The following is a 12,002-nucleotide window of genomic DNA, read 5'->3' as shown; positions in this document are numbered from 1 at the left end:
TGGGAACCTGACTAGGGCAGAAACCAGGTACCTGGATGGCAGCTGTGCTCACTACTGTACCACCAATGCTGGAGCCAGGTACCTGAACACCTAGCGTGTTAGGTGGGTGTGAGCAGGATATCGGAACACTTAGGCTCATGAGGATGGTGGGGCTGAAGGCCAAGATTGAGGGAGGGAGTGGAAACTGGGCATCTGGTCTTCCAGGAACTGGGGACTCAAGGGACACTTGAGACTATGAGGGATGTGGATGCTGGTGGCTCTGAGGGAGGTCACTGGTGGGGAACGTGTTTTCCCAGACCCCAAGGAAGTCCAGGCACTGAAGACCTGGGTGGTTCTCAGAGCCCCTCCTGACCCCCTGCACAGGCAGTTTTCTCATCATCTACATCCTCATGCTGTTCTTGGTTGGGGTTCCTCTTCTATTCCTGGAGATGGCAGCTGGTCAGAGGATGCGTCAGGGCAGCATTGGTGTATGGAAGGTCATCAGCCCCTGGATGGGTGGTGTGGGGTACAGCAGCTTCATGGTAAGGAGTCCTGGGCTGCCCAGGCCTACCCTTAATGCCCCTCTCCCTCCCCAACAGTTCCTTGTCCTGGGAGGGGTCCCATGACTTCACTTCTGTGGGTCAAGTGTCTTCAGTCCCACAGTCTTCTGGTCAAATCCCCTCCCTTCTGCTGGCCTACCTTTCTTCTCCCGTCTCCAGAATTCTTCATGGTCCCTAGGTGTGTTGCATCGTGGGCTCATACTACAGTGTGCTCATGGCTTGGAATCTCTTCTATTTGGTTCAGTCTTTCCAGTCTCCACTGCCTTGGTCAATGTGCCCCTTACTGAAGAACTCCAGTCATTTTGGTGAGAAGAGAGGGAAGAGAAGGGCAAGTGGGAGGGCTGTAAAAAGGTTAAGGCAGTGAAGAAGGAAGAGGATCGCTGAGAGACTAAGCATGAGCAGGAAGATAATGGAGATTGAACGAGGGGGTGGAGGAGGATTGGAAGAGGGAGGCTTGTGGTCTTGCAGTTTCCTCCATGGCGAGTTCACCTCAGATCCTGAATGTGAGCGGACCACGTCTACCATATACTTTTGGTACCGGAATGTATTGAAGGCCACAGATGAAATTGAAGTGGGTGGACTACCCGTTATGCACCTCAGTGTCTCTCTCTTCGTGACCTGGTTTATTATCTGCGTCTCCATGATCAAAGGACCAAAGTCCACTGGAAAGGTGAGCCATCCTCTAACTTAAAATCCGATAGACTCCTTTCTTTCTGAGACCCCCTAATATTCTCCTAACTTGATGCCTGTAGGTCTCCCAGCTTCTAACTCCTTCTAGTATGACCTTTGACTCTCAGTAGTTGTGGATCCCACCGTCCCAGCTTCTGCCTTTGCTGACCTCTATTTCTGAATCATACTTCCTACTCAGATGCTGTATGTCTCAGTACTCCTTCCCTACTTCCTCCTTTTCTGTCTCCTAATCCGGAGTCTCATGCTGGAAGGTGCACATTTTGGTCTCAAGAATTTGTTGGCTGCCAAGGTGAGGTGTTCCCTGCCCTTTAATCCTCTTATCCACATGGGGGTGTCAGGGACAGAATTGTTATTCTGATAGAGGCCCTCGGGGCTCCCTCCTTCACTGCCTTCTCATCCTCCATCGCATCATAGTTTACCCCATGGTTTACTTCCCTTTATGTCCCAGTTTACACAGTACTTCCCCCCCAGGTGCCAGCCCTGTACTCTGTGGAAGTGTGGCGCCGGACAGGGAACCAGCTCTTTTTATCCATGGGCCCCGGCTTTGGCAGCTTCATTGCAATCAGCTCATACATCCCTCGGGCCAACAACTGTGTCATGGATGCCTTTGTTGTGGCTCTTCTCAACTTGACTGCCTCGCTGACTGCCACCGTGTTTGTATTTGCCGTAATGGGCCACTTGGCCACAGAGAACACTGAAAGATGTTATGTGAGGTGAGACCAATCTTTCATGTGGAGATCATCAAAAAGACCAAAGTCTGAGAAATAGCTCACGAAATTCCAGTCTAGGCCCGCATCCCTCGGGGCTGTTGGCTCAGTCAATATGGGACCCTCAGACAGGAGCCTCCTGGAGCTTTGAAACACCTAAATCACTCCAACTGTATCTCTTTCAGAGCCACCTTTCTAAACTAGGGAAGCCCCAAACTTGGAGGTTTACAAAGTTGTGTTCACCCCATTCTTAACTGGGGTCTGCCATGGAAAATTGGGAGAATGGCTTCAGTGGAATCATTAGATAAGAAAAAAATAATAATAAAGGACCTACTGCCCCATCAGAGTCCCCTTAACCCATTCCTGATTTTCTTCTCCTGTGAGATTCATTCTAAAAATACTCATCAGACATTTATAAAACATCTGTCTGGCAACCCTGTGTTTGTATTGGGTTCTGGAAACACAACCAGTGGTGAAGCAGACCATTACCCCTGCCCTCAGGAAAATCACAGTCTTTTGAAGAAGGAGATACCAAATAAATAATGACAAGGAGACAAGAACTGGTAGTAGAGGTGACGAGAAACACAGAAGAGCAAGCTGTTAATGTCCTGGGGCAGTCAGAGAAGACTTCCTCCTGGAGGCACTCCCGAGTTCAGTGTGTCTCCTGACAGATAACCACAGCTAGTGTTCTTTCAAGTGTTTCCCATTCCTAGACCTACATAGAGAAACACGCCATTGAAAAAACTTGATGAAACCATACTACTTTCCTACAGCTTCTTGACTTGCCCTTATGGAAATAGATCTTTTTTTTTTAAGATTTTATTTATTTATTTGACAGACAGAGATCACAAGTAGGCAGAGAGGCAGGCAGAGAGAGAGAGGAGGAAGCAGGCTCCCTGCTGAGCAGAGAGCCCGATATGGGGCTCAATCCCAGGACCCTGGGATCATGACCTGAACTGAAGGCAGAGGCTTTAACCCACTGAGCCACCCAGGCGCCCTATGGAAATAGATCTTGAATAGCTTTCCATGGCAGTAAGTAAAGTTCAGGGAGTTGAGTGAGTGTTTGTAGGAATTTGCATATGGAGAACAGTATAGTGGTAGAATTGGGGGAGACTGAGCAGGAGCAGAGTGTGGGTGGTTCTAGGCGGAGATAATGTCGTGTACCAAAGATCTGGGCATGCTGGAGAGCATGGCCGGTTGCAGCAGCTTGAATAGTGGAGTGTGGCCGAAGTAGAGAAAGTGAAGAGTTATGCTTTAGGAGACTGGAGGGGCCAGCTGGTCAGGAAAGTGGAGAAGATTTAACATTGTCCTGAGATTGTCTAGTAGGAAGTATAGGTCCTAAAGCCCTCCATGACAATGTATGAAAGACCAGCTCCAGGGCCCCACGTGAGTCAGAAACTCTCTGGCCTTGGCAGACGCCTTATGAAAGTAGGTGTCCGACAGGGAGCAAGCACTAGGACCCTGGAGACCTAGGCTGCAGTGCAGTTCAGACACTCTAGACAAGCGGTTTTCCTTCTCGTGTAGAAGAGAAGAGAAGAGAAGTTATCTTAAAGGGCCATAATGGTTTTATGTGATTCTCCCCCTGCCCCAGGAATGCTGAGACAGTGCTGGGTCTGATAGCTTCCGGGGTGCTGCCTGTCGAGGCCAGCCCTCCAGAGAGTATATATCTTCATCCAAGCTCCGTCTACTCCAGGTGGCTCGAGAGCCTCCCTCAACTACTCAAAGACATGGTCCTACCCTATATGTCCACTTGCAGCATAGCTCAAGAATTGAAGGAGGTCGGTAAGGGCTGGGGATGGGGTCCTCATGTTCCCTTCAGAACCCCCCGTGTACCAGAAACTTCAGCTCTGCATAGGTGTCTCTGGAATCCAGAAAGACCATTCTTGGTGGCATCCCAGACAGCCAGGACAGAGGTTTACCGTACGCTATTGCAGTAAGGCAGTTGTAGCCTCTGTAGCACCAAGCCCTGGAGTTCACATAAGCCAGAGTTCATACCACCCCGAAGAGTCGCCAGACCAGCAGTTGTTGTCGGATGAAGTCCTCATGCCTCCAGGCTAGATGAGTTCAATAATGTCTATTAACAGAGCTACAGATGGTCTCCCAGGGGAGGGGGCAGGAATGCAGTTAGGATTCTACAGAATGAGTTCAGAGCCCTCGCTCTTCCTCCCTTCACTCACAGGTTATGGAGGGTCCCGGTGTGGCCATTGTGGCATTTACTGATATCGTCTCTGTGTTTTCCGGATCCACCTTCTGGGCCATCATCACCTTCGTGTTGCTGGTGAGCCTGGGGCTGAGCACCATGACAGGAATCATGCAGGGCATCGTTACCCCTCTCCAGGACACTTTCTCTTCCCTCAGGAAATATACAAAACTGCTCACAGGTACTCTAATCTGTGACCCCACTCCCACCTAACACCATTGTTGAGCTTAACCCTACTGGGACTCTTACAGGACCTAGTTTGAATTCTGACCTTGATCCAAATCTGATGTTTTCCCTCAGTGGGCGTCTGCGTGCCTATGTTCCTGGGCAGCCTCATTTTCGTGAGGCCTTCGGGCAGCTACTTTGTGAACCTGCTGGATGATTACTGGGTATCTCTGCCCCTCTTCTTCATTATCATCTTGGAGAACATAGCCATGGCCTGGATCTATGGGGCCAGGAGGTGATGCCCCAAGCCCCGGATCTGCAGTCATGCATCCACACAGCGACAGCCCCTAGGGAGTACTGGCCCTCCTGCTGTCAGGCCTCTGACCCAGGCTTTTGGAGAGCCCCCAGGGGTGGGAAGGAGAAGGCATGGGCTAATTCCTGGAGAAAACAGGTGTAGAATGGAAAAGTGGTGGACAGTCCATATCAAGTCCTAGTGGCTCCTGAACCTTAATTTTAACCAGGGTAGTGTGGGCAGGTAATCCCTTGCTTCTCTAGGTGTGCTCTGGAACAGTAGCATTGGCATCACCTGGGAGTATAAAAGCAGACCCTCAGGCTATACCCCAAACCTTTAAATCTGTATCTGCATTTTAATAAGACCCCCAAGTAGATGGCACGCACACTGACGTTTGAGATACCGCATGTAATCCAAATGTGGCGGCGTTTCCAGGTGGTCGTGGCTCTTGGCGCCAGTTTGCTGATTCACACACTCGCTCTTACATATTACCCAGGTGTGCCCAAGGGCCAGGCAGGCCTTGTGAGCACTGAGGATACTGGGATAAATTATATTGAGTTTTCCGCTCTCAGAGTCGAAAGAAGAAGACATGAGGCAGATTTGGGGGCAGGATAGTAAGCCTATGATAGAGGCAGCCAAGAGTGCTCTGGGAACACAAATGGTTATCTAAAGGCAAGGAGGGGGTGCTTGAACAGAATCTAGACAGGAAGGGGAGTTTGTCAAGGGAAAGAAAGAAGGACATTCTAGGCAAAAGAAACCCAATGTGCATCCATGTTGGGGCTAAGAAGGTGTACCAAAGAAAGCTAGATATGTGAACTTGAAGAAACTACATTTAGAAACCAGATGTATTGACTTTGATTCTAAAGGTGATGGAAGAGAGAAATGTTTTGGGGTTTTGTTTTTTTTTTTTTAAATCTTGGGACTGGGACAGAAATCAGACTGAAAGGTGATGAATTAAGAGGCAAGAAAACTGGTTGTGGAGCTGGACAGAAAGGTTTAAGAAATGCGAAACTTTGTCTCCCAGGCTGGGTTTGGATTGACCCCTCCCCAAGGCAGGATAAGGCCTGAAAAGGCCCCTCCAAAGTCTTGTGGCCCTTCCTCTCAGGTTCCTTGCAGACTTGATTACCATGTTGGGCCACCCCATATCCCCCATCTATCGTTGGCTGTGGTGTTTTCTGTCTCCATTTGTGCTGCTAGTCCTGTTTGTAAGCACCCTGATTCATCTGCTTCTGAAGAACATCACCTACTTGGCCTGGGACTCGAGCATTGTGAGCCTCCCTCTAAGACCCCAGAACCCCCTAGGGAGTGGGTGAGGACGTTTCAGTCTCCTCTGGCCTCTAGGACTCTCTCACCTTATTCCCTGGTTCCCTTAGAGATTCAGTTATCTAGTCTCTGGCCTTGGTTCATGTCCTACCCCCAACCTCTACAGCCTTCCATTTCAGAGAACCTGGGTATTCTAAACCTTCCCTTTCTCCACAGTCCAATGAGGTGGTCCGAGTTTATCCATCATGGGCTAAAGTCTTGCTCATCGTCCTCATCACCATTACCATCTTGCCTGTCCCTGCCTACTTCTTGTACACACTCATTGGTGTGGATTTCACAGTCTCCATGATTCACAGTAGGGCACAGTTATCTTCAAACCGGAAGCTAAAGGGAACTCACTGAAGTCCCATCCATGGCTTCAGGTGAGGAAAAACCAAAAGAAGGTTAATATGTTGAATAAATAACAGAAAAACCTCTCTGCTGTGTGAGTAATTCATCTAGGAAATAAGGACTTGGTTTATTTGGCGAAACACTTCTTTTTCAAGGTGGAACTCCCTGGCTGGCAACTTGACATTAGAAAAGGGGAAAGTGCACTTGCTAATGTAAGTGGACCCAAGACATTTTGTTTTCCTGGATTAGGAAAGTTTTTTCTGGCCAGGTGGAGGTTAACACAGCAGTCATTCTCTCCTTCTCCTATACTTGCCGTCACCAGACACGTAATGATGGTGTTCTTTACCTTCCAGTATTTGGTTGATGGTGACTGCTGACCCTACTTCTCCTAGGCGGCCTTCCTCTTGGAACTGGTCTGTGGCAGGTCTTATCCCTATGAAACTAAGGTAAAAATGGTGCTGGTAACTACCTCAGTGGAACTTTGCTTTTGTCATGAAAAAATGTGCAACTCCCATTCTTGGTTTCCATTAATTGTTCAATTCAAATGCTGGAATTCCAGACCCTCTCTGCCTGGTCCTTCCTAACCAGATAGAGACAGTTTTCTCAGAATGCAGTAGATTCACTAATTACGGCAAAGCAGCTAGTAACTGGTGACTTCCTCATGTATCTCTTAAATTCTTGGAATAGTTGATTACTTGTACCAAGTCTACCAAGGGACTTAAAACTTTATACATTATATATTTTTACTCTGTTGGTCTAGGAGCCTGATGGAAGGATATTTGGCAGGGAATGAGAGAGAATAGAGGTTAGCTGCAGGGTTTGAAGACCCATGGAATACTTCATTTAGGGCAAGGTGACAACAAAATGAGACAAACAAGACACACGGTAGTAAAAGATACCTAAAACAGGGGCGCCTGGGTGGCTCAGTGGGTTAAGCCGCTGCCTTCGGCTCAGGTCATGATCTCAGCGTCCTGGGATTGAGTCCCACATCGGGCTCTCTGCTCAGCAAGAAGCCTGCTTCCCTCTCTCTCTCTCTCTGCCTGCCTCTCCGTCTACTTGTGATCTCTCTCTGTCAAATAAATAAATAAAATCTTTTAAAAAAAAAGATACCTAAAACATACCATAAAATATATTTCAACAATCCTCTGTAAATGCATAGATGAACTTTGAAGAAATTAAGGGAAATCTTTAAGAGGCCAAAAATTAAACTTAATTAAGCTTGAATTCAGCTAGTGTTAAAGCTAGTAATTGCTTTGGGATAATTGCCCTGAAGGGTTATACTCTCCGTGAAAGGGTTAGATAGCAATAAAATGTATGTCTTGGTTCTTTCTCTAATAGCAAGCAACTAATGTCTTTTTTTTTTTTTTTTTTGAGAATTTGTACCCAAACCTACTCTCTTGTGGGATTTTGGTTCAGATTCACACAACATGCATAGTCTGAAAAACCCAAGTTGAGATTAATATAAAAGGTGCTTCGTGGATAGCACTTTGCTCCCCAGCACCTGTCATTAGTAAATATAAAAAATCTCTGGGGGAAACAGAACCTCCCTGCCAAACCTCATAAAACTCCATGAACATGAGCTCAGAAAAAGAAATTATAAAATGCATAAGGCAAAAGGTACCCTAAGGGAGGATTCGCAGAAACAACAAATAGCAAGAATCACAGCTGCAAGGACCTAATGTACTGGAATTATCAGGTGCATAATATAAACTAAAATATGTTTAATATATATTAAAGACAGGGGTGCTGGGGGGCTCAGTTGTTAAGTATCTGCCTTTGGTTTGGGTCATGATCCTGGGGTCCTGGGATGGACTCCCGTGTCGGACTCCCTGCTTAGCTGGAAGCCTGCTTCTTCCTCTCCTACTCCCACTGTGTTCCCTCTCAGAAATCAGGGTATTCATAAAGGAACCAAAAAGAACTCTTAGAAATGAAAAAAAAACAAAGATTAAAAACATCAATGGATGGGTTAAACAACCAATTATAAAACTAGGAAGAGAAAAATCCAAAAAATTACCCAGAATATAATACAGACAAACTACAGTATTAAAAATATGAGATTAACCATATGTGAAATTTAAGAAACAAATGAACAAACAAAAGACAAAAAAAATAGACTTAAATACGGATAGAAAACTGGTGGTTGCCAAAGGGAGACCAGTGCGGTGATGGGTGAAATGAAGGGGATCAAGAGTGTACTTATCTTTTTTTTTTTTAAGATTTTACTTATTTATTTGGGAGAGAAGGAACATGAGCTGGAGGAGAGGCAGAGATAGAGAATCTCAAGCAGACTCTGCACTGAACATGGAGCCCAACTAGGGGCCTGAGCTCACAACCCTGAGATCACGATCTGAGCTGAAACCAAGAGTCGGATGCCTGACCGACTGTACCACCAAGGAGCCCCAGTATTACACTTAGCTTGATGAGCATTGTGTAGAATTTTTGAATCATTATATTGTACACCTGAAACTAATATATCACCGTATGTTAATTATCGTTGAATTAAAAATGTTTAAATGTTTAATACATGAGATTATGAGACATGGAGAGTAGTAGGAAAAAGTCCAACATATGTGTAATAGGAGCTCCAGAAAGAGATCATTGGAAGAATAAGGGAGAGGCAATTTGCAAAGAGAAAAAAGCTGAACACTTTCCAGAAACAATCTATAATTGACGTATTAGTTATGGCAAATAATTATAGCTTCTCTAACAGTTTCAGCACAAAATTCTCAGTGACTTCATGCAATCAGGCATCAGAATATTCTACAGTGTAGGCTGGAACAAGGGTGGGAGTGCCCTGCGTTCAGTCATTAAAGAACCAGACTTCTTTCACCTTGGTGCTCTTCCCTTCTCTAGATTTTGGAGTTTCTGCCAGCGATCTGGTGGACAGGGAAAGAGAATGAGTTATAAGCCAGATCTGAAAGTGGAGTACGTGACTTCTGTCCACATTCCACTGGCCGGAGCAAAAAGGCTGGAAGAACAGAGAACAGTTATTAGAAAGCACTAGTGGTTTCTGCTACATTCACAGATCAGCAGAGGGGAAAAAAAAAATCAAAGAAAAATCAGGAGAATGTGAAACAAAATATAAAATATTAGTGTAAAAAAAGTTGGATAAGAAGATAAAATATAAATCCACATGTACTAATAATAGGTATTACAATTATTTACAAATGGACTAAATATACTAGTTAAAAGGCAAATATTGAAGACTGAACCGTTTTAAATCCAGCTCTCTGCCATTGATGTGAGACACATCTGTAACATTAGGACACAGGAAGATTGAGAGTAAAAGGAAGGAGGAATCCATACCTGCCAAATACTAACCAAAAGACAAAATCATTATGGCAATAAAGTATTTTTTTGAGATAAAGAGGTTACAAGGTTCCATTTATGAGAAGGATACAAAGATTATAAATTGCATGGACCTAATAATACAGGTTCAAATGTATAAAACTGATGGAACCATAAGGAGAAATTGACAAATTCAACATTTTTGTTGAAAACTGACACAATTTTAGCAGAAAAACAGTAAGTATGTACGTTTTTAAAAATTTATTTATTTTTTTGACATGGAGAGAGGCAGCGAGAGAGGGAACACAGGCAGGGGGCATGTGAGAGGGAGAAGCAGGCTTCCTGCTGAGCAGGGAGCCCGATGCAAGGGCTCTGTCCCCAGACCTTGGGATCATGACCTGAGCCGAATGCAGAGGCTTAATGACTGAGCCACCCAAGTGCCCCAATTATGTACATTTGAACACAGTTAACAAGTTTGACATGATGGACATATATGTTGAACACTATATTCAATAATTAGAGAATACGTATCTTCTGAAGCACACAGAATATAAAATTGATCACATAGTAATCCATAGTACAAGCCTTGACAAATTGCAAATCATTATACAGACCATGTACTATGACCACAATGTAACCAAGTCAGATATGAACAATAAAAATACAACAGAAGGAAGTCCTATAATTAGACATTTTAAAAACCACATTAAAAAAATTCATGGGTGGGGCGCCTGGGTGGCTCAGTGGGTTAAGCCGCTGCCTTCGGCTCAGGTCATGATCTCAGGGTCCTGGGATCGAGTCCCGCGTCGGGCTCTTTGCTCAGCAGGGAGCCTGCTTCCCTCTCTCTCTCTGCCTGCCTCTCCATCTACTTGTGATCTCTCTCTGTCAAATAAATAAAATCTTAAAAAAAAAAAAATTCATGGGTCAGGGCGCCTGGGTGGCTCAGTCAGTTAAACATCTGCCCCTAGCTGGGGTCATGATGTCAGGGCTCCCTGCTCAGTGGGGAGTCTGCTTCTACCTCTCCTTCTACCCCTCCCCCCATACTCTCTCTCTCTTTCTCAAATGAATAAATAAAATCTTAAAAACAAAAGAGCAAAGTCTCCTTATTTTATTTAAAGGTTTTATTTTTTTGAGAGAGAAACAGTGAGAGAGAGCATGAGAGGGGAGAAGGTCAGAGGGAGAAGCAGACTCCCCAAGGAGCTGGGAGCCCGATGCAGGACTCGATCCCGGGACCCTGGGATCATGACCTGAGCCTAAGGCAGTTGCTCAACCAACTGAGCCACGCAGGCACCCAGCAAGGTCTCTTTAAAAACAAATTCATGGGTAAGGGACTACATCACAATAGAAATTAGAAACTACATAAAAGGAAGCGATAAGAACTGCATATCAAAATGATGGGAGGGAGCTAATTTGGTAAGCGTGTGTGTGTGTGTGTGTGTGTGTGTGTGTGTGTGTGTGTGTGTGTGTGTGTGTTTGGCCTGTCCTACACCCAAACCTATTTTCCATTTAGGAGAAATCTGCATTGTGTGAGTCTTGGTGGGAGAAGTGGATGCAGTAAATTGGTAAATTAATTTCAAATTATTAGAAAAGAAGGCTGAAAATTGATTAGCTAAAACATCCAATTTAAGAAGGTGGAAAAAGACCAATAAATCTAAAGTAAAAGAAAGAAAATAAGCAGCAGAAATTACTGATACAGAAAATAGAATCTTTATTCCCAGGTTTCAGCACCGACACCCCCCCGCCCCCAAAGAAAACAGGATGGACAAACTCCAAAGCTGAGTCTCAAAAAAAAAAAAAAAAAAATCTGGTTTTTACAAATGCAGCAGAGATTCCAAAAAGTCAGTAAGAGAATTGAATGAACACCTTTCAGCCTCGAAATTTTTGAATAAACATAAAGAAGTGGTAGCTCTTGCCTGGAGATCTGGGGTTTCTGATTGCCTAATAGTTCCGAGTGGGTTTCCCTTGAGACGGTTGTGGGATGGTGGGTGAAACTGGAAGTTTGGGGTGGCTCATCAGAAAAGAACTGTGGGGACGCCTGGGTGGCTCAGTTGGTTGGGCAGCTGCCTTCGGCTCAGGTCATGATCCCGGCGTCCTGGGATCGAGTCCCACATCGGGCTCCTTGCTCATCAGGGAGCCTGCTTCTCCCTCTGCCTCTGCCTGCCATTCTGTCTGCCTGTGCTTGCTCTCTCTCCCTCTCTCTCTCTGACAAATAAATGAATAAAATCTTAAAAAAAAAAAAAAAGAACTGTGGTACAAGGGGCCATTTTATCTGGATTTCCTCACTCGCTCTTGCTGGTAAGAGGAGGTCAGTTACGGAGGAGTTCAAAACTTCTGCTCACTTGGAGGGTGTGCTTCTACTTGCTGATACCCACTGGGTTTCCCTCCTTTCTCGCCCTGCCCACTGCTCCTCCTCCCGGCTTCCCCTCTCAGCAATACAGTGAATCAGGAGGTGGACGCTCCCATCTCCC

General features: G+C 45.5%; 1 protein-coding gene across 3 annotated transcripts in view; it reads left to right on the top strand.

Moving 5' to 3' along the window:
• LOC125088358 (orphan sodium- and chloride-dependent neurotransmitter transporter NTT5-like) overlaps positions 1-11,118 on the top strand; it is a 48,942-nt gene extending 37,824 nt beyond the window's left edge. The window contains exons 3-13 of one of the 3 annotated variants that reach the window (XM_047709360.1): positions 364-521; positions 718-844; positions 1,034-1,209; positions 1,408-1,518; positions 1,701-1,942; positions 3,528-3,714; positions 4,116-4,317; positions 4,437-4,596; positions 5,699-5,861; positions 6,073-6,278; positions 11,045-11,118. In XM_047709360.1, coding sequence (XP_047565316.1) covers positions 364-521; positions 718-844; positions 1,034-1,209; positions 1,408-1,518; positions 1,701-1,942; positions 3,528-3,714; positions 4,116-4,317; positions 4,437-4,596; positions 5,699-5,861; positions 6,073-6,258 — 1,712 coding nt within the window. In that variant the 3' untranslated portion in view covers positions 6,259-6,278; positions 11,045-11,118. Of the gene's footprint in view, positions 1-363; positions 522-717; positions 845-1,033; positions 1,210-1,407; positions 1,519-1,700; positions 1,943-3,527; positions 3,715-4,115; positions 4,318-4,436; positions 4,597-5,698; positions 5,862-6,072; positions 6,333-11,044 lie in introns of those variants that run through there. The other 2 variants (XM_047709359.1, XM_047709361.1) reach the window with 2 other exon arrangements.
• Positions 11,119-12,002: the final 884 nt, after the last annotated feature.

The sequence above is a fragment of the Lutra lutra genome, chromosome 17, assembly GCF_902655055.1.
Source record: "Lutra lutra chromosome 17, mLutLut1.2, whole genome shotgun sequence".
Classification (NCBI taxonomy): domain Eukaryota; kingdom Metazoa; phylum Chordata; class Mammalia; order Carnivora; family Mustelidae; genus Lutra; species Lutra lutra.
This window is presented reverse-complemented; position numbering and strand designations above follow the sequence as displayed.